The 20,731-nt window shown below is 32.9% G+C and overlaps 1 protein-coding gene across 3 annotated transcripts; it reads right to left on the bottom strand.

Annotated features, from left to right (window-relative positions):
- Positions 1-8,415: 8,415 nt before the first annotated feature.
- Positions 8,416-19,025, bottom strand: LOC7460932 (oxysterol-binding protein-related protein 1C). Of its 3 annotated transcripts, none has more exons than XM_002307381.4 (10): positions 18,060-19,016; positions 17,447-17,803; positions 14,612-14,717; positions 13,415-13,866; positions 11,788-11,943; positions 10,885-11,052; positions 10,681-10,821; positions 10,191-10,421; positions 9,895-10,008; positions 9,303-9,608 (listed from the first exon to the last, which is right to left on the bottom strand). In XM_002307381.4, the coding sequence occupies exons 1-10, from the start codon at positions 18,612-18,614 to the stop codon at positions 9,441-9,443; spliced, it is 2,448 nt and encodes an 815-aa protein (XP_002307417.3). In that variant the 5' UTR covers positions 18,615-19,016; the 3' UTR covers positions 9,303-9,440. The 3 variants fall into 3 exon arrangements, with proteins under 3 accessions (XP_052308996.1, XP_002307417.3, XP_024457285.2); XM_024601517.2 differs by having other exon boundaries at positions 9,596-9,745; positions 18,060-19,020; XM_052453036.1 differs by lacking the exons at positions 9,303-9,608; positions 9,895-10,008 and adding an exon at positions 8,416-8,501 and having other exon boundaries at positions 18,060-19,025.
- Between the last annotated feature and the right edge of the window lie 1,706 nt (positions 19,026-20,731).

A 20,731-nucleotide genomic window follows, 5' to 3' on the forward strand; every position in this document is an offset into this window, starting at 1 on the left:
TCCGTTCATTTTTTTTTTTAAATAGATGATACGTCGTCTATTTTCTACATAATTCAGCTACCAAAGATCACTAGAAAAATAAAGCTTTGTTTTTTTAGCTTAAAAACTTATTTTCAATCAATTTTTAACTCAAAAACACCATAAATACCTTGATAAACTTATTAATGACCTCAAAATATAGCTCAAAAAACCAAAACTAACCCGAACTCAAAAACATTCTCGCGGTTAGATCTGCCTCCTCGAGAAAGAAGAAGGAAACAAAACAAAAAGAAGAAGGAAACAAAACACATAGGTAAAACTATCCTCATAAAATTGAACTCATTAACACTAATTTCAACCTTTTTGATTGCCCGAATCATCGTTAACGATCACTTTCTCTTTCTATGTTGGAATTTTGCATCCTCTCTCTCTCTCCCCTCTCACAAAAAAAAAAAAAGAATCGAGAAATGAAGGAAATGAACTTTAGAATCAAAATTTAATTTCTGACAATTAAAGGGACCGATCAACTATAAACCGAAAACGAGGGGGATCAAAATAATTTTTTTGTTTGAAATTCAAAGCCACCACCTATTTTACCCATCTTTTTCACTTTGATCCTTTGACTTTCAATCCAACCTTTCCTTCCAAAAAAATATGCAATTGAGTTTTAATTTGGAGTTAAAAGGACTCAATTATAAAAATTAAATTGAGGATCAAATTAAAAAATTTTACTATTACAATTCACAATGATTTATGAGAGAGGATGAACAATATTTTGACAACAAGACTTAGTTTATGTTAATTTACAAAATTTTTATTTAATTTATCACAATATAATTTTAAATTTTAATAGTATTGACCTTGGAACTAAGTCACCATGCATGAGATTGAGACCATCATTATCATCATCTTCTTCTTCTTTGAAGAGTGATCGAAATCAGGTTGATGCTACTACTATAGAATTTTGTCTTTTCATTAGAATGGTCCACTAATTTGATAATTTTGGTGATCCTTTTAAATGGCCTCCTTTTATTTTGTTTGAATGTCATGTAAAATGTTTCATCCTTATTATATAAAAAATGTGATTTTTTTTTTTAATTCTTGGTATATATCAAGAAGAACAATCGATTATTAGTGTTACTTATATTTTTTAAAGTTGCGCACGAGCTCCCATAAAATGCAAGGAAAGAAACAGTTCTAATCCAATATTGAGATTTAAAAATATTTTATCTATTTATGCTACCATAAGTTGATTTCTGTAGCGTATTTTGAAAATATAAAGTTAAAAATTATGTTAAAAAAAAAGAATTTTAATTTTCAATTAACACGATTGATGTATTGTTTAGGCTGATGTTTTTTAATTAACAATGTTGAAATTTCTTGATTATTTTAAACATATCACTTAGTGTTTGATTTTATCTTGTTATAAAATTGATATCAATTTACAAGATTATTTTTTTAATTTCTTCTAACACACAATAACAAGCAGGGTTAATTAACTTGAAAGTTAACAATCATAAAGGAAAATAAAACAACATAAAAATACTGGAAGATCATGATGACATTAAAAGCTCAAATGTTATGATTATACTAGTCATCATGTTGTTGCCATAAATGATCGGTCAAATCTTTTCAAATTTTTAATTTATACAATCAATGCTCCCTAACATCCTTGGAAATCATTGCTCTCTATTTGATAGTAATTAAGCAATATCAGTCTTGTTTGAAGCCCTTAGATATCAATTACTAAAAACTTTTACAATTGTTTTGATGAAAGCTCTAAGACTTTCTATAACAGTGTTTTCCCCAATACGAAGATATTCATCAATAATATCTGCAGGAATACCATTTGCAAGTATCTTATGAGTTACAATTACTTTTAAAAGCAGGATAAGCCAATAACACCAAGATCATCTTGCCTTTATTTGAAGTATAAATTCTAAGCTTTTAATACATTTACAATCGAGAGAAAAGGATGATAACTCATCCTAAATATCTTTCAAAACTGGTTTTCAATGAATTTAGAATTTTCAACCATAGTTCACACTCATTTCCATTATGATTAGTGACATTGTGATCAAGAATAGAGTCACGAGACTCTATTCCCTACCTTTGATGATTCAATTCTTTTCCGACAACCACTGCAGCTGGAACTTGGAAGGTGAACATGGGAGTGTCATCATCAAAATAAAAGGCATCATAAAAATTGAAATTAGAATGATTCATAATGAACTTTAAGGTAAATAAAGTAAAGGTGACAGATAAGAGTATATGTTAAAGAAAAATATTTCAGTATATGAACATATTTATAGATGTATTTTTTGTTTCAAATTTTGAAATCTTAAAATTTGAAATGTTAATGGTTATTTTTTCAAAGTTTCAATTTTGATCTTTTCAAAAAAAAAATTAAAAATCAAAACTTTGGCGATGTAATATAAAATTGAAAATACTCATATAAATAAAATTTGATTTTAAAATTGTAAACTTTGAGCTCAAAATTATATCTTTTAACTTTCATATTATTTCATTAATTTTATATTTAATTATAATAAATTATTCATATTAATTGTATAATTAATAACATGATTAATTAAATTAGTTACAAGTAAAAGTTGTTGTATATCAAATATATTAAAATACAAATGAGTTGTTAAAATATCATAATTGGAGTGCACATAAGAGAGGAAAAAAGGCATATTTATATTATTCAAAATACTATATTAACTATTTGGCTCTTTTAAGTTGCTTTTTCATTGGAGATTCTCTAACTATTTTCGTGAGGAACAACTCGTAAAATTCTTCTAGTAAATAATTATAGTATAATATAAAATGGATAAGTTAGAAAAGTGTATGATGAGATATTCATAAAAAATACCTTATTTTCATAAACTTAACATAAAGCAAGTCTATTAGAAAGTTGTGATTTTAGAGATTTTTCTAAATTAGCCTAGTAAATTCAAAATCTTGGTGAAATAGCACAGTTTTAGCTTTTTGCGATTCCGAAACGCAACATCTTATAGATGCCATGGTTCTGAAGTATAATAACTTTTCCAGTTACAATTTAGAAACACCACAATTTACCCTATTGCGATTCAAAATCATAGCATGTTAAACACAACCTTTCTTCTTCTCCCCTAATAGAAACAAATGCTCCCTACCTCTCTCTATCTAAAAACCTTACGGCCAACCCCTTTCTCTCCCTTAAAAACCCATCGAGAATGAGTGGTTCTCGCCATAAAACAACTAGAAATTGCACCTACTTCATCTCCGAACCTTGAAACATGTTTTTCTCATCAAAACTCGTAGCCCTAGTTGTTGTCACCACTCCCCAGTCACGACCAACACTCTACCACCACTTCCTACATTGATATTAATTTTGTGGGTTTTATACTTAATTTGTGGTTAGTATAGTTGTGATTAAATTATTATTTAGGGTAAGTTTAAGATTAGAGTTTGTTGAATTTTTTATAAATTAGCTATGAATCAAGTCAATTAGGGGTGGATGATTTTTTGTAATTAAGCATGAAAATAAGATAGATTAGGTTGGATTTTGATAAATCTTACGTTGCATTGAATGTTTGGATGAGTTGCTAAATTTAGAAAATTTGTATGGATTGGTTGAAATTAACTATGAATTCATGCAATTGGGATTGATTTCATGCAATTGAACATGAAAATAACATGAATTAGATTGAGTTTTGATTAATTTTGCATCATGTGATTTCAAAGGAAGAGTATGCGATTTGATATATAGATATCATGTGTTGGGTCATCACATTAGACCTCAAGCAAGTGCATCCACTAATAGATTTGCAATATGAGCAACATGTGTAGGAGATTCAAAATATAGTAAGTCAATGTAACTTTTTAGATTTAATTTATGTTGAACGATCTATTTTATTTATGGAACCTTTAATTTAATATATGTATTTGTCATAATCTATTTTTGGGTTATTTCTAAAAATTTACTCTTTTTTTTAAAATAAAAAATAATTAATAAATAATAATAATAATAATAATAATAATAACAAGAAGACTAACATTTTGAAAAAACCAGGCTAAGGAGGATCCAAAATATACAAAAACAAATTAAGCTGAAATTTCTTTGGCAAATTAAGAGCCTAATCGTACCTCTTTGTACCAAAACTAGAGAAACAATGCGATTTCAGGTTAAGTTAAATGATTTCTTGACAAATCTGCATAAAAATTCAGTTTAGAGACATAATTAGATTTTTAATATGCCAACTTAATTTAATCATGGGCCAAATTGAGAATTTAATTATGTTTAAGATTTAATTTGTGTCCAATTAAAGAATTTAATTAGGTGCAATGACTTAATTATACTTTAAATGGGCCAAATTACTTTTATTAAGGGTTTAATTGATGAAAAATTAAGTTTCGGAGCCCAATTTGGGTTTAATTAAGAAGATTGAAATTTTAGAGGACCTAATTTTATTTTTACAAAGTCAATTGGTTCAAATAAGAAAAATTAAAGTAAGGTCAATTAAGGGCTAAATTAAAGAAATTCGCAGCCAAAGACATTTATATAAAAGGCGTCAAACTACGAGGACAAAATTGAATGAGTTCAGGGGTGAAAATTGAAGAAATTGAAAGTTTAATGGTTAATTGAGGGTCAATTTGCATAAATCCAAGACTAAGACCAAAATGAAAGAGGCGCTCAAATCCAGGACTGAAATCAAAGTTCATCAGGAGCAAAATTACATAAAATTAAAAGTTTGAAGCCAATCAGGGGTATAATTGAGAGAAATCACAAATCGAATGGACTAAATTGAACACTACCAAAACAACACCATTTTGGTTACTGTTCATCTTCTTCTTCAATTTTCACCGAAAAGAATGCTCAAGGGGCTACTTTTCAGGGGCATTTAATGCTTCATCTTTCCACCAAATTTGACAAAACTTGCATGAAAATGATCACCTAACATCTGACTACACCCTGGTATAATCCTTTTTTGCTAATTGACACCATAATAGTCATGGTGCTGACCCAAAGATGCCAACTCAGGCAGCATTCAACTATCAAATTTGACAATTCATGATGCCCACTTTGAGCCAACGGTTGAGATCCTTTGAGGCCGAATCAAGGGCCAAGATTTGGCATCATTAAAGACAGAATATCCCTCTTCCATCCTCTATAAATAAGGGTGGATTCCATGCTCTGGGCAGGAAGAAAATCGAGTGTAAAAATTAAAAAAAATAACCAGCTTTCCCCCAAGTTTTTTTGTCCTTATCGTCTTCCCTCTTCTCTCTCCGTCGTGTTCCCAGACATTACCACCTCAGCACCGTCGTAACCAAGTGCGGCCAACCTCCTCCATTAACCCGTCCTTTCACCTACGACAAGGGTAACCGTCTTGAACTTCTTTCCCTCTACCACAAGCTTTCTCTCAGCAGCCAACACCAGCACCAATCGTTGATGCATCCACCAATAACTCCACCACTAGTCAACAACAAGACTAACTGGCCTCTCCTTCCATACCAGGTAATTCTCTTTTATCTCCTTTTCCTTTTTCTCCTTCCCTCGTCATGGTGCAAGCTCTTGCATGCAGGGAATGAAATTAATTATCATGGTTGCTGAACTAGGCCAGCAACCATGGAGGCTCTAGGCTAGACCGTTCTGGCATAGCCTAGACGGTTCGGGTCCAACACAGCAAAAAAAAGAGTGAGAAGCTTGTTGGGTGCCAATCGGCCCAACCCGATATATTAAATAATGATTTAATAATATAATGATACAATAATATTTTTTTAAAAAATCAAATTTTTCTAAGGGTATTTTAAAGTGGGTCTCTCGCGTGTTTTTCCAATAAGTTTTTATAATATCAGGCTGTAGAATTACATTGTAAAATACAGATCCTGTATAAACAATATTCAGTTTGCTTCGAATTAAAAAAATAATCATTTCGAAAAACCAAAATGTTTTGTTTTTGTGCATACGACTAAATCCTAAAAATTTTCCAAGCGTATTCTCTAAAAGACAAAAATCATAATATTTTCATCATGCTTTTCTTTAAACAAAATGGATATTGTAACCAGTTTATGGTTATCCATTAAAGTTTGGTCAAAATATCAAAAACCCTTTACCAATCATTTTGTTCACTTTATAATTACATTTAAAATACATATCCTGTATAAACAAATTCAGTTTGCTTTGAATTAAAAAAATATTCATTTTGAAAAACCAAAATGTTTTGTTTTTGTGCATACGACTAAATCCTAAAAGTTTTCCAAGCATATTCTCTAAAAGACAAAAATCATAATATTTTCATCATGCTTTTCTTTAAACAAAATGGATATTGTAACCAGTTTATGGTTATCCATTAAAGTTTGGTCAAAATATCAAAAATCATTTACCAATCATTTTGTTCACTTTATATTTAAAGTGTTAGGGTTTAACTGTAGACTTTAATACTTGAAGGTGTAAAACTACACGGTAGAATATACCTATAGATATTAAAGATATAAAAAAATAAAAAATAAAAATAAATAAATGAAATGCTAAAATTCAGACTTTAAAGCGATTAAGATTTAACCCAATAAGGTAGACTCTCTCTAAAGGGAGACGTGCCTTAGACCTTAGAAAAAGACCAACGAATAGAAACTTGACCTAGAAAAACAATCAAGCAACAATGCAGCTTACCTCAGGTAGGGTGCACTGCACTAGAGTGATGTGTTTTCTCCTTGCACAACCAGTCCCTTATTCGAACTCTCACAAACCATAGGTTTCTTAGTAACCATAATACTAGGTAGCGACTCCTGAACCTTAATTATAATTTTATAATTAAACTCAAAACCTTTTCCTTTCTTAGTAACTATAATACTAGGCTAACGACGCCATTCGATGTCACCCCGCGACATATTTCATGAATATTAGATTAGCTTGTTAACGGGAGGATCGAGAGGCCACCTCTATGCTTCGTATTCTTGATAAAGAAAAGAAATGATACATCTATGCATCTTGGTGGTTCATCGTTTGCTGCAATGCATATGAGAACTTTAGAGAGATATAAATTCTTGATGATATCATGGTTGGGGAGGAGCTCACTTAGACAAGAGACAGTCATGCTATTGATAAACTTTCCAATAAACAATGTAGGCGTAAATAGAAAGACTTGCTTATATGCTTTATATGTATTTTGTAATGTTCTTTTGTTAATTTATGAGTTTTATATTTTGTTGTTTTGCTAATTATGAGCTTGTGGTTAATTTTAGTTTTTTAGTATATTTGTAAGTTTTTTTATAATTTTTTTGGGTTGGTTAAGTTGAGATTGAGGTTTTTCTGATATAATTTGGAATACTAGAATATTTGAAGTATCAGAATTGAAAATCAAAATCTTACAGGTTGTCACATGAACGAAGATAGCATGATTGTTTGTTGAGTTTAGTTTTAATTTGAATATTGTTGAGTTATTGGATTTACAGGTCTCGTGAACCAGATAAGTATAAGATTAACAAACCAAATAATCATTAAACATGTGTTATTAACTAAAGAATTAGAGTTATTCTGCCATACATCTTAAATTCAAATGAAATTTTAATAAGTGAAAACGGTACAAAAATTATAATATAGTTAGTATACATATAAAAAATCACTTTTATGTTTAAACGATAGTAGCTCAAATATCATCTCTTATTGGAAATACACCAAGACAAAGTCATAAAGTAATTTCCTTTAATAATATAGAGGTGGCAACACATGAGAATGTTATGTTTTGTAAATATGATATACGAGGAAGTTGCGTTTTGTAAATATGATATTTTTTTAATGTCATGTTTTTTATTTACAAATTTCTTATATATTATGTTTTGAAATCACGAAAAACACTATTTATGCTATTCGGTCAAAAACAAAATTACGGTTATGTTATTTATCAAAGATTTTTTTTTTTTTTTTTGTTCCAGTATATCCCAAAATATCCGATTTTAGAAAGAACCATCGCCGACAATCCAAAATAACAAGAATCTGATATTCTGATGTTAGGCAGGCTTGCATAAACCCCCAAAAATGTCGTCTTTTTTGTTCTTAGGCCGGCTGATTGGTTGGATTGGATAGGTTCAGAAGACGAGTCCTGTCTAAAACGAGAGATTGAACGATCACGATTGATTGGACGGTTCGATCATGCAGCAGGAATATGGGAGATGTTGGGTCACTTATCCACCCATCTAATCAATCTATCACGCAAGGAAAGCGGAGCAGAGAACTTCGGTTTGTGGCTGCTGTCTTAGGGAGCGTTTGGCTCTGCTGTTCAACCTGCTTTTCAGCTAATTTCAAATTTTTTTTTTTTTTGCTAAAATTGAGTGCGGTTTGTACCTTTTGGATCGTTTTGATGTGCTGATATCAAAAATGATTTTTAAAAAATAAAAAAACATCATTGACATATATTTCGGCACGAAAAGCTATTTGAAAAGCAACCACTACCACACTCCCAAACACCCTCTTATAGCATCGGAACACAACCCTAGTTGCGTCATCTCATAAGCTTTGAATCTGTAGGAGGCAGCTTTTCCTGGAGAAAAGAGGAAGAGATTTCAGGTTTTATCCTCCTGGGTTGGGTTGGCAGCCAGATGAGACCCATGCAAGATATCAAAGTGTTGACGGGTCAAAAGATTATATCCTAATATTAAAAATAATTTTTAAAAAATAAATAAATATTATTTTAATATATTTTAAAATAAAAAATACTTTAAAAAATAACTGCTACTATATTTCCAAACACTATCTATATCAAGTAGACTTTGAATAACTATTAGTTCGGTAGAATAACCAAATGCAAATGCAAATATCTTAGATATTATTTTTTAAAATAATTTTTTATTTGAAAACCTTAAATATCATTATATATATGATCTAAAAATACCTAAAAAATTAATTTAAAACAAAAAAAAATTCAAAGTTTTCAAAAACATGATTAAACCCCAAAAACAAACACATTAAACCTGTTGGACTGTATCTATCTCCCTGTTATTTAAAGCAATTGAATATCTCAAACCTTTCAACAGAAAAAAAACGTCGAGTTTCCAGCAACCACCCTAAAATCAACACGAGTGGACATTGGGAGAATTCTGTGCCATGGATTTATTATACAGAAACGAGAGGAATACAGGTACATTAAGAAGCGAATAGTGAGAAATTTAGCTGGTGGCACAACTCTATTAGACGCGTGTGTAGACCAAATATGTGAAATGCGATCATAAAATACTGGGAACTAAATGTATAGCACAGACATGCATTCCCATTTTTAGGGGGCCAGGTTCCGCCCGGACCACCGGTGGCAGGATTTCGATTAGTGTATGATGGACGGGGGAAGTGACAAAAAAAAATCCTTTTATTGACTGGTTTTAATTTTTATTTGCAATGGAAATCTTGGGGGCAGCTGGACTGCTCACACCAGCATTCGTTCACTAGCTACACCAAAAAAAATGAATCGAGAAGAGGCAATAGTGATTTAATCAAAGAGCTGATCGGTAGGAATCTGGCCAAATATATCAGGGCATGAATCCCAATTTCCCCAGCCTCTGGCCTCCCAATACCCGCCAACATAACGGTATGTATCACTTCCTTTATCCTTTGCAAACCACCGTGGTTTCCAGCCCCTCTCCTGCATATTTCGGGCCTGGAATCCATATAAAACAGTATTTCATCAAATTACCATCAAAACCACATCAAGAAAAAGCTGACAAAGCACATCAACAGATAAATGTAGAAAGACCACCCTGTATTTGGTAAACCCTCTCAGAGAAGAAAAATTCCCTGGAAGGGAAAAAAAATCAAAACCAATCCCTGTAAGATCAAAGCCTAGAACTGTCTAGATGTCAAACAGTCCAACTTTAGGAATAATGCCTAATCATCCAAGTTCTTAGACAGAATCCTGGAATTGAAAAAAACAGCATGCAAGTTACCTGGCGCTGACGTTGCTCTAATCGCAGTTTCTCTGAATTTGCCATATCAAATTCACCATTTTCCAAGTATCTTTGGTCAGGTCTAAGCCTTGAATCTGTAGGAGGCAGCTTTTCCTGCACATAAGATGAGATCATGAATCAAAACCAATGAATTGGAAAATTTAATAAAGAGGGGTTGAATCATGATTTAATGAGCATGTATGTTCAAGAGCACTGGAAGCTAGATTTTTCCCACTGTTGTGTTGCCAAACGAACAAGAAAACCAAGCACAGAATTGCTATTAACATAAAAACTACCTTAAGTCCATGGGTGAGCTCATTCAATGTCATGGCAAAGCGTGTTAAATTGTATCTGGTGGGAAATCTGGGGGGTTTACTTCGCCTCCACAGCATATGGGCTTCTTTCATAGACTCAAACCCCTTTCCCTTCCCAGAGAAATCATCATTCATGTAATACATGCTCTCATCCCATTTTCCAAAAAGAGTTGCCACTGTTCTACCATGCCTATCTTGAACCATTCCTTGCACCTGAAAATCAAGTTTGTTACTGATGATATTCCATGTTTTAACTAATACCAACAAACATTGGCTACCACTAATAGATGATTTCATAAAACCAAAAGAAAATTCATAAAGCAAAGTATGTGAAGCTATAAGTTCAATTTCCCAATAGCATCAGGCAGATTATTTTGCTTCAGGTTTATGGAGCCAACTAGGAAAAATTGTGGCAAAGTCATATACATATACATAACAGAATATCTGGAACAATCATTAAGAGAGCACGAACCTGGTGAGGATTTCGGTCTATAATAGACTGCTCCTTAAATTTCAGCTTGCATGAATACTCACGATTTCCTTCTATGCGCATTGTACCATAGTGATCACAATACAGTTTTCCAAGTATAAGATTGTATATTGATGTTGTAACCTGAAATAAAATGACTATTTTCAAACAGGAACATAACAGGGGAAAAAAAATCTTGCCTTATACCTTACTCCACTGAAAGACTTCTCCATCATCAAATTCCAAAGTCAAAACTCCAACGGGATCAAGCTGAATTGAGCGACCCCAAAATTTGCTTTTGAGATTGCTATCGCCCCAAAATTTCCATCCTGTACCCTCACAATGGCATGCAACAATCATGGGGTGATGGCTGACCTGACATAAAAGTTACATAACAATAAGCTACTGGATACTTGACAATGAAAGAAGGAAAAGAATCACAGCCAAAACAATAAAATTTTCCCACTTGTGTGAAAGCGGTGATAAATAAGAATCTTCTAGGGGAGAGTGAGAAGATAGAGTGGAAAACCACAAGATCTAGTTCTGGCTCTTGCATCATAACAGATCTGTGCTAATTTATCCATCAAAAGTTAAGACAACATCTACCATTTTCCTTTGAAACTCCCCCGATTATATTATGATACAGTCCTCATGGTTAATTAACCATCATGAAGTCTACATATTTATTTTGTTTCTTTGCTCTAATAAGGTTCCTCATCACTGCCCAACATTTTCTCCATTGCACAAAAATAATAAAACCAGCACCCCCTGCACTCTGGACATGGTATCATACTATCAAGTTCAAAGTGTTCCCCATTAGGGAGATTTGAACCCCCGGAACCCCACCTTCCCCTTGGTAATAATCCCTATAGTCTTATTGGTGCTGCAATATGAAGTCATTATACAGTAACTTGCTCAACATGCACCAAATAGCAGGTTAACCTTTTCTTCTTCTTCTTCTTTCTGTTTTTTTTTATGAGACCATCTTCGAATCAAAATTTAGGATTCGTTGTGCTCATGCTATTATCATGTATATATGCACAAAGATTAGAAGAGAATATAGATCATGTCAAGCAGTTAATTTTGAACCTTCAGAAGTTGATAACAAACCTTCTCTGAGAAAAACCGGAGGCCCTTATCCGGATAGTCGGCCTCATATGTTTCCCCTAATAATGGATTAAATGGTTTGCAAATTCTTCCTTCAGTTGAAGCATATCCAGAAACAGCAAAAGCAGCCACGTTAAGAATCCTCATAAGACTATTACCCTGAAGACAAAGAAATTCAATGACCGTGGGTTAAAAAGGTAAATGCTGAAGAGGTTTATCTCATAAGATGCAACCATTGGAGGCTACTATGGAATAAGTGTGAACACTAAGCACACAATGGATCAAAAAGGTAAGAGCCGCACAGGATTATCTCATAAAAAATATGAGACAACAATTGGAGACCAAGTGTGAACATGAAACTGAATGCAGCGGGTTCACAGTGAGAAAAACAAATCAGGAGGCCCATCTGTGCCAACCTTTTTTTTGTTGGGGGTGGGGGCATTGAATATCTAACATCTAAGAGAAGCACTCCACAGGATGCATTCTTGGATGTACAGGTCAAAGGGAAGTTCATACGTGTAATGAAATGATGGTTTGTAACCTATCCTACAAAAAGACATCAAGCAACGTGCATAGTCTCACCACAAACTAAAAAAACGAGCATGAGAATCTTCTTGACCCTGCTCCATTGAAGAGTCAATTGTAAATTTGAAAGGCAAACTCTTATGCTGACAAAATCAGATTGCCACAATCTAGGATTGGTATGTTTGGGAATGCAGGGCAAACTGAGTTCCCTCTAATTTTTTTAAAAAAAATTTGCTAATTTTTTTTTTTTTTTATGTTTTTAGATCGTTTTGATATGGTGATATCAAAAATAATTTTTTAAAAATAAAGAAAATATTATTTTGATGCATTTCTAAGTGAAAAAGCACTTTGAACTGCAACTGCTACCACAATCCCAAACACACCCTCCATGGTTTTTAACCAGCGGCGGAGGGTAAAGTAAATAGTTGGGGGAGCCAAATTAGAGTTATCATGAGATTTTATAAGTACTTAGAGATATTCTGAAAATTTTTTGGGGACCTATTAATAATTTCTAGGGGATTAACATGAAAACATACATAAAATCAAGGGACTATATTGATGTTTTCAATTTTTTTGGGGGCACGGCCCCCTCAAAGAAGCTTAACCGCTGCCCCTGGGTTTAACCTATTTTCCAGGAAAATTATATCCACTCTAAGATGCTGAATCAGAGTTTTATGCAAAATCAATGGGTTTGTGAGATGGAAAGTAGGTAAAAAAAAGTACCAACTACTGTAAATCTTAATGAGTCATGCGATTTATATCTAAAAATTAGATGAAAGGAAATTCTATCATATGCCAAAATGCACATGATCCAATAATCCTCTCAGAATTCAAACTACATTACTTGAATTTTCCTTGTGTCAGGTAACTGAAAAATTAATTGCTGGAGGAAACAGCAAATCATCTGAGAAATGTAACCTAAATTTGCAGAAGAAACAGTAGCAACTTAAAATAAGCAAAAGATAGATTTGCATCAAAGTGATATAGAAAAAACCAGGTGTCAAGTCCCATAGCTTTGTTAAAGTGACATGCATAACCAAGAATAAGACTGCCTACCTTTTTGTGGAGAAAAAGAATAGCACAGAACTCCAATACTTAAACTTACCTGTTTTCCCCATTCATATGCCCGATCAAGAAGATATGAATATTCCAAATCTTCAAAGCATTTTTGTAGTGAAGAGAGAGGCTCATTGAAGTAAACAGGAAGACAAACTTTGGTTAGGTCCTTCCCAATGTTATCCTTAATCATCGACCATAGACTCACACCCTTTTCTTTTTCAATTGGATCAGGTAACTTCTTACGGCGCTTAATGTAAGGATGGTTTGATCCAACAGACCTAATCAAAGGATCAATGCCATCTTCTGATTCAAGAGCAAAAAACCCTTCATCATCTGAAGAGAATGATGATGGCCGAAAATCAGACTCATTACTTTTGAAAGAACCTGATGATAGAAAATCACGAGTATCAAAGAACGCATTCTCATCATCATCTGTTTCTTCTTCTGCACCATCAACTCTTTCATTATTATCATCATCGGATTCACTGACACTTGCTTCTGAAAAAAGAAAAAAATGAGAATAAAATTCCAAAGCATCCACAGGGCTAGGGAAGATGATAAATTAAAAAAAAAATACACAAACCAATTTCAAACATGATTAACACTAGAATTGAACCACCATAATGATGAAAGAGGAAAATGAAAGGAAAAAACAAGCATTTCTGCTTTCAGATTTCATACAGTACCAGCATTTACAATGTGTTGCACAAAAATGAAAAAAGAGAGAACCCATTGTTACAAGTTGACTTGGCATAATACCATGATACAAGCAATCATTATGTTCATAAGAAGAACATGACAGCCAGACCAGGAGGCTAGATGCTAAATGCTAAATGCTACCAATTACAGCTTATGTTGTTCAGTTTAGGAGGTAGAAATAATCCCAGATTCCAAGTCATAATATCATGACCTTCTGACAGAGGCTGTTGTGTCTTACAGGTTTTATTGTTAAGCAAATATTACTTTTCAGTCAGATACATGCCATAGAGTAACTTGATAAGAAACAGATACCAAACCAGTCTTCAGATCTTTAGTAGCATGATATTCTCATGACAACCTCGTTCATATTCAGGTAATCAAGAAATGCTGAGCTCATTTATGTGGTAATAAAAGAATATACTGGACAACAACTGGAACTTAATGGTTGATTCTAAAAACCAATCAGGCATGGGCGCTTGGTATAAATCATAGTGGCTTACAAAATCAACTCTTTCTGTTAATTTTTTTTTATTGCAGAACTTACCACTAAACTTGTATTGTCTCAGAATAGAAGAAGATGTTGTGCCTTGATCGTTCAACTGCCTTCGGCTCTCATCAACTACTGTATTCTCCAAGTCAACCTTTTCTGTCTGCATAACACAATACAAAAGCAGTTCCCTGGTTAAACATGGAAATGTATAAGATGGATAACTGTGTAACAGAATCAGACATACATATTTAGTCTAAAAACTTTAATTGAAAGTTAACATGCATTCAAAATACTCACATAATCATTAACTGAAAAAAAATCATTGTGTAATAGAACACTAGAATTTAAAATCATCATCCAATTCATCAAATAGAAACAAATATTCATATTGCATGCAAGGGAACAGAAAGCAAATCAGCATTTCAAGCATCAGAGAGGTGTATGCACCTCACAGCTGTTTACATAGTAAGCATGGATCCTTACGGAAACAGTGGTATGATATTAAAATAAAAAGGGATACGATGATATTGCCCATATTAAGCAATCAGTCCTTAGCTTCAGATATAACATCAAATCTGTCAGATGCATAAAATGTTAAAAAACCCTCATATCAAGTTCTAAGCACTTTGCAGTCTTACATTTAGGATAATAATCTCATGATGGGAGAGAAAACAACAAATATTGAAATTTGATCTCTCCTTCCTACCGCAATAGGTTGAGCAATTCTCTACCCCATACCTCCCAGTAAACAACAGAGAAAATGTGGGATTTAGGATGATAATCTCATGATGGGAGAGAAAACAACAAATATAGAACTTTGATCTCTCCTTCCTACTGCAATAAGTTGAGAAATTCTCTGCCCCATACCTCCCAGTAAATAACAGAATGTGTGATCCAGCTTTTATTTTTATTTTTCTCCTATAATCAGAGCAGTCCTTAACATGAAAATCTGCTCTTTTTTGTAACCAGTAAAATTATTTAGAAAAGATACAAAAAGATGAAGCAGACTTGCTTTTTCAAGGGGGATGTAGCATTTAAGTTGTTCAAATTCAAGGAAATCTGTAATAGAACACAACAAGGCCTGACAGAATCTAATGCAATAAAAAGCCTTTTCAAAATACGACAAGGTTAGACTTAACAAAAATTAAAAATCCCGTCACTGCAGATATATAATTTAGCAAGAAACATCGCAAATCCAATTATAAGACTTCAGAAATACTGGAAAGTTGCACTACGATCCTCACTGAGTGGAAAATGAAAGCAATCCTTCAAAAATGTAACCTTAAATATAGATTTTGAAGTCGTAAAAATCTTCCTAGCAGTCATTGTGAGTGAAGTTTGCTGGTGGGACTACAAGTTCCACCATAGGAAAACCAAGATCTGTTTGCTTGCAACACTCACCAGCTTCAATAGCATCTGTCATACAATGCCGAGCTTAGAAAAAAAAAGGTAGCATAAAAGTTGGACAGCTCATTGAGGAAGTGAACTTAAGGATAATTTTTCTATAGGCTGAGCGATGATGACAATAGTTAATTTGCAGGAGCCACTCCTGCAGACCTCACTGCCAAACCCAAAACTTCAATAATATTTTCCTGAAGAAAAAGTTACGTAATGATTGGCATGTATCTGTGTAGCAATACAAAATGCCTACCCTGTGCACAAAGACTGCATGGATAAACAAGTCTCCAGCCTATATTGTGCATGTATATTGTCAGAACTAAATAAATTGCTTAAAAACTCAGCTCAGTGGAAAGAAAAATCTCTAGACTGGACAAACTGACTCGGGTCAAATACCATAGCACTTGGTGAAGACATTCTCATCACATGTATTTGCTTCTTGGACTTCCTAAACAACCAGTAAAAATGACAAGATTACAAACACAATCTGCCCTGAGACAATCACCTGATCCCCAAACATCACTGTTTCTTTTACCATTTTTAATGTTGTCAAAGCAACCATATTGAAATAACTTCCTAAAAACTTCTGCTGCTAAACTGAAAATCTAATCTACTAGTATTTTTTTTTTTTTTTTGAGACATTAATTACAGTCAGGTAAAAATAAGATGGTGGTCTCTAAAACAACATATTGACAAAGGTACCTCGTTACATTTGTGAAAAACAAATAGAAATTAACTTAAAAATATAAAATTTATTTTAAAATGTAACTATGGGCATCTATAAAAGTTTGCAATCATTAAGAGACCCAAATTACATATATACAATAAAAACTAAAAAACAACTTGAACTATAAAATGCACATTCAAAAAGACAATACACTGGATGTATAAATCATGTTAAAAACAAATCAAACTCAATATAAATGGTTAGCATACATGACTTTGTACTCAGTAAAATAATTTCTCTGGAAAGGACTCTGCTACTAAGTAATTAATGGTGTGCCTCGTTTCATTTTAACCATTACGGTAAGTTCACAGGCTGTGACCAAAAAGACACATGATGAGGAGACTTCTATACTAACTGGTAGATTATAATGGAAAACCTGAACTATAAAAACAAGAATTGCGTATGTAATTTCCAATCTAGCATTTTCACATTAAATCCTAATCAAATCTTTTTTCCAGAAGGAATAAAAAATAATTGATTATTGCTTGAAACAATGCACAAAGGTTGAGAAATAAAACCTCTACAAATGAACTTCTATACAGAATAATCATGTAAAAGAATCGACAAAGTAAATCTCTACATACCAACACAGACGCAAAAGAAATCACAAAAACACCCCCACCTTCTATAGATAATTTACTTCTATAATGTAGAGAAATCAAATGGAATTTGCACAACTCTGCATGGTAGAAGAAACTGTAAAAGCAGAAGTTGAATTACGAATTTGAATGCCATTTTCTTTTTCCACTTTTCAATACATGTACCTCTAAGTGGCGAAGTGTGTCAATGAGAAGCCATTGCTTCTGCTTGAGCAGCACTATCTGGTTCTGCAGCGCGGCAAACTCACTCCTCATGATCTGCTCACTGTCCAGTATCAACTCCTCCCTCACTCCCTCTTCTTGAAGCCGCTGCCTGAGCTTCTCAGTTGAGACTGCCACACTGTCCAAAGGACCCATTAGTTCACTGTTAGACATACGAGGGAACATATCCTTCACAGCCTGCAATGCTTCCATCCATGCCAAGCGATCCTCACGTGTCTCTGCTCTCAGGTGCAGCCTCTTTGTGCCGGTAAATATTGAGAACCTCTTGTCATCTGATCTGCTCTCCCGGATCGAAGATACCTAACAACATCAATCAAAAATGATTCCTTAAAGGAAGAAACCATAAAAAAAAAAAGACAATCATAGTCGCAATTTCTATTGAAAGTAAAATCCAGTAATCTAATACTAAACACCCAAAATTCCACTCAATTTTCATTGAAAGTAGGATTTTCCCAGTAAGAATAATTGACAATTCAAATCCAAAAGGCAAATGATGATGATGATGATTAAGAAAAAAGTCATATATTGAAAGTTGATTGGATAACCAATGAAAAACCTTAAGGTGAATTTCACCAACAGGCTTACGCCTATTCTGCGAATTCCCATTCTTAGGCCTAGAAATCCGTCTCATGGATTCTTCACCGATAATTTTGGATCCTTTCTCAGTCTCTTGATTAACAAGAATCTTGTCAGGTCCGTGAATTTTATAATACGACAACACTCCATCTTGCAAAACAAACCATCTCGGCCGCCAGCCTTTCCCATAATTCACCCACTTATATAAAATCCCCGAAATTCCATTCCCTACTATATCATTTATCTTCACATCCACCTGTATAAGTGGTTGCTCCCTTGCAGACGAAACTCTCTGGTGACTCATCCTGTTATTTTTGTTACAATCCGTTCCGTTATTGCTGCTGCAGTAGCTGGCGGTGCTGTGATTATGGTGGTGGTGATTTGAGAAATGACTAGTGTTGTTGTGGTTTTGGTTTTGGTTTTGTGGTTGAACGGTGGTTGATCCGGGATCCGGGTTGGATCTGACGGTGACTGCCATGGATAGATTCGCCGGTGAGTGATCGGACACGGTGGAGATGCAGCAAAGTGGGTGCATGGGGAAACTTCTCAACACAAAACAACGGACACCCCGGCGATTATGGGAGAAATGGTGACTTGGCGGCGGCGGATGGTGGTTGAAGTGAGAAGAAGGCTATTATTATTCATGACGGTTATTTTTAACCAGAGAAAACCGGAGATTTTGTTACCAAAACGGTTGCAGAGAATGTCGATAAGAGGACGGTTATCAATTTCGCAGGCAGTAAGGATTTGAAATCAAATGCGATAAATTTTGGAGAGAGAAAGCGTCCGCCTATAAAAATAATTTGCCTTGAAGAAGCAACAAAAATCAGATTTGTGCACAGGCAAAAGAAATTTAAATATAAAGCGGTTGGTTAGTGAATTATGACTCTCCGACTCTTCTTTTAGAATGGTCTCGTTTCTATGCGGTAAGATGCAGGGGGAACAAGTAAAGGTCGCCGCCGGGCTGTACAGGTGGTGTTGTGAAGTATTTTATGTTGACAAGTGGAGTAAATGCACTGTCACACGTGTGGTGGGGTTGTTTGACGGGACTTCTAGAAGGAGAACGGGTTTAATACTTGGTTATGAGATAGCATGTTTTAAATTTTATTTTATAAAATATTTTTTATTTAAAAATTATATTAAAATATTTTATTATTTTTTAAATTTTATTTTTAATATAATCATATAGAATAATTAAAAAACACTAAAATTAAATCAACCACAAATTTCAAACCTAGGTATATAAGATTATTAACGACACAAATTTTTTATCACATGATTAAATAAATATATTAACTTTCTTTACTTTTATATAATTATTAAAGTATTATAAGAAATTTTAATTCTTTTAGAGTTACAGATAATACTTCAAGTTTTTGTAAAAAAAAATAAAGTAAAAAACAAAACTGAAATTTAATGTTCAAAAATCATATTATTCCATCCAAAAAATTGAAAATTATTAAATTTATACTGAATTGAAAACAAATATTTTAGAGGTTTTTCATAGTTTTCCCATTCAAGTTTTTTATTGTTTTTCAAATGAAAAAAAATAAACAATACAATTTTTTTCCTTTTATATACAAGCATTTTTTACCGATGTAATATATTAAAAATTGTTTTTTATATTTTCATATTTAGGTAGTGTTGTAAATTTAATTTTTATTATAAATATGACATGAATATTTTTAAGTAAATAATATCACTTTTTCATGATATTTTTAGCTCGAATGAAATAAAAATAATATTTTACTATTAGATTATCACAAATATAAAATATTAATATGATTATTGTAAATTATAATTAATATAGTTGCATCATTCTGTTTTTTTCAACTAGACAATAAACAACCATGTCATAGGAGCTTCCGAGTGTGAACAGCACAGAAGTCTTGGGAATTGGAGGAGAGATTGCGAGTGTCATCTGCACCTGCAAGGCATTATGTGAGCTCGTACGTATGGATAGCTCCTGAATCGAGGAAAGAAAATCTGTGTGAGCCCAAAGTTGAAAGTCGTACTAGTTGTGAACCATGGAACCTTCCTTGCCTGTGTTTTGCCCAATTCAGTGCAGAAATTGTTCATGGACGCTTAGCATAATTTGGCTACATCTCCTGCAAAATTGAAATGGGTTGGTTTTTGTGGTTGTTAGGAAATGTGGTTATTTTTTAAAATATTTTTTGTATTAAAATGGATTAAAATAATATTTTTTTTATTTTTTAAAATTTATTTTTAAGATCAGCGCATCAAAAATTCAAAACACACTAAAAAAATATAATTTTTAGCAAAAAAAATAAATCAATTTTTGTGGAACAAACGATGCCTTCATTTTTTATTTGTACATAGTAAGTTTAGATGAACATTTTAAGGCTTCAAAATAATCATATGGTAATTCAGAATTGCGATTGAATGAAAAACAAAATTAAAATCATGAGCAATCTTCTAGACATTAACTCTATTCCTAAAATAAACAATGGGCATAGAATAGTCCCAATTTGATATTTAAATGTCTGTTTGGGAATGTGATTGTGATTATTTTTTAAAGTGTTTTTTATTTTAAAATACATCAAAAACATATTTTTTTATTTTTTTTAAATTATTTTTAAAATTATTGACGATCCAAAACATATAACAAAAAATAAATTTTAAGAAAATATA

Source organism: Populus trichocarpa, chromosome 5 (assembly GCF_000002775.5).
Source record: "Populus trichocarpa isolate Nisqually-1 chromosome 5, P.trichocarpa_v4.1, whole genome shotgun sequence".
NCBI classification, from domain to species: domain Eukaryota; kingdom Viridiplantae; phylum Streptophyta; class Magnoliopsida; order Malpighiales; family Salicaceae; genus Populus; species Populus trichocarpa.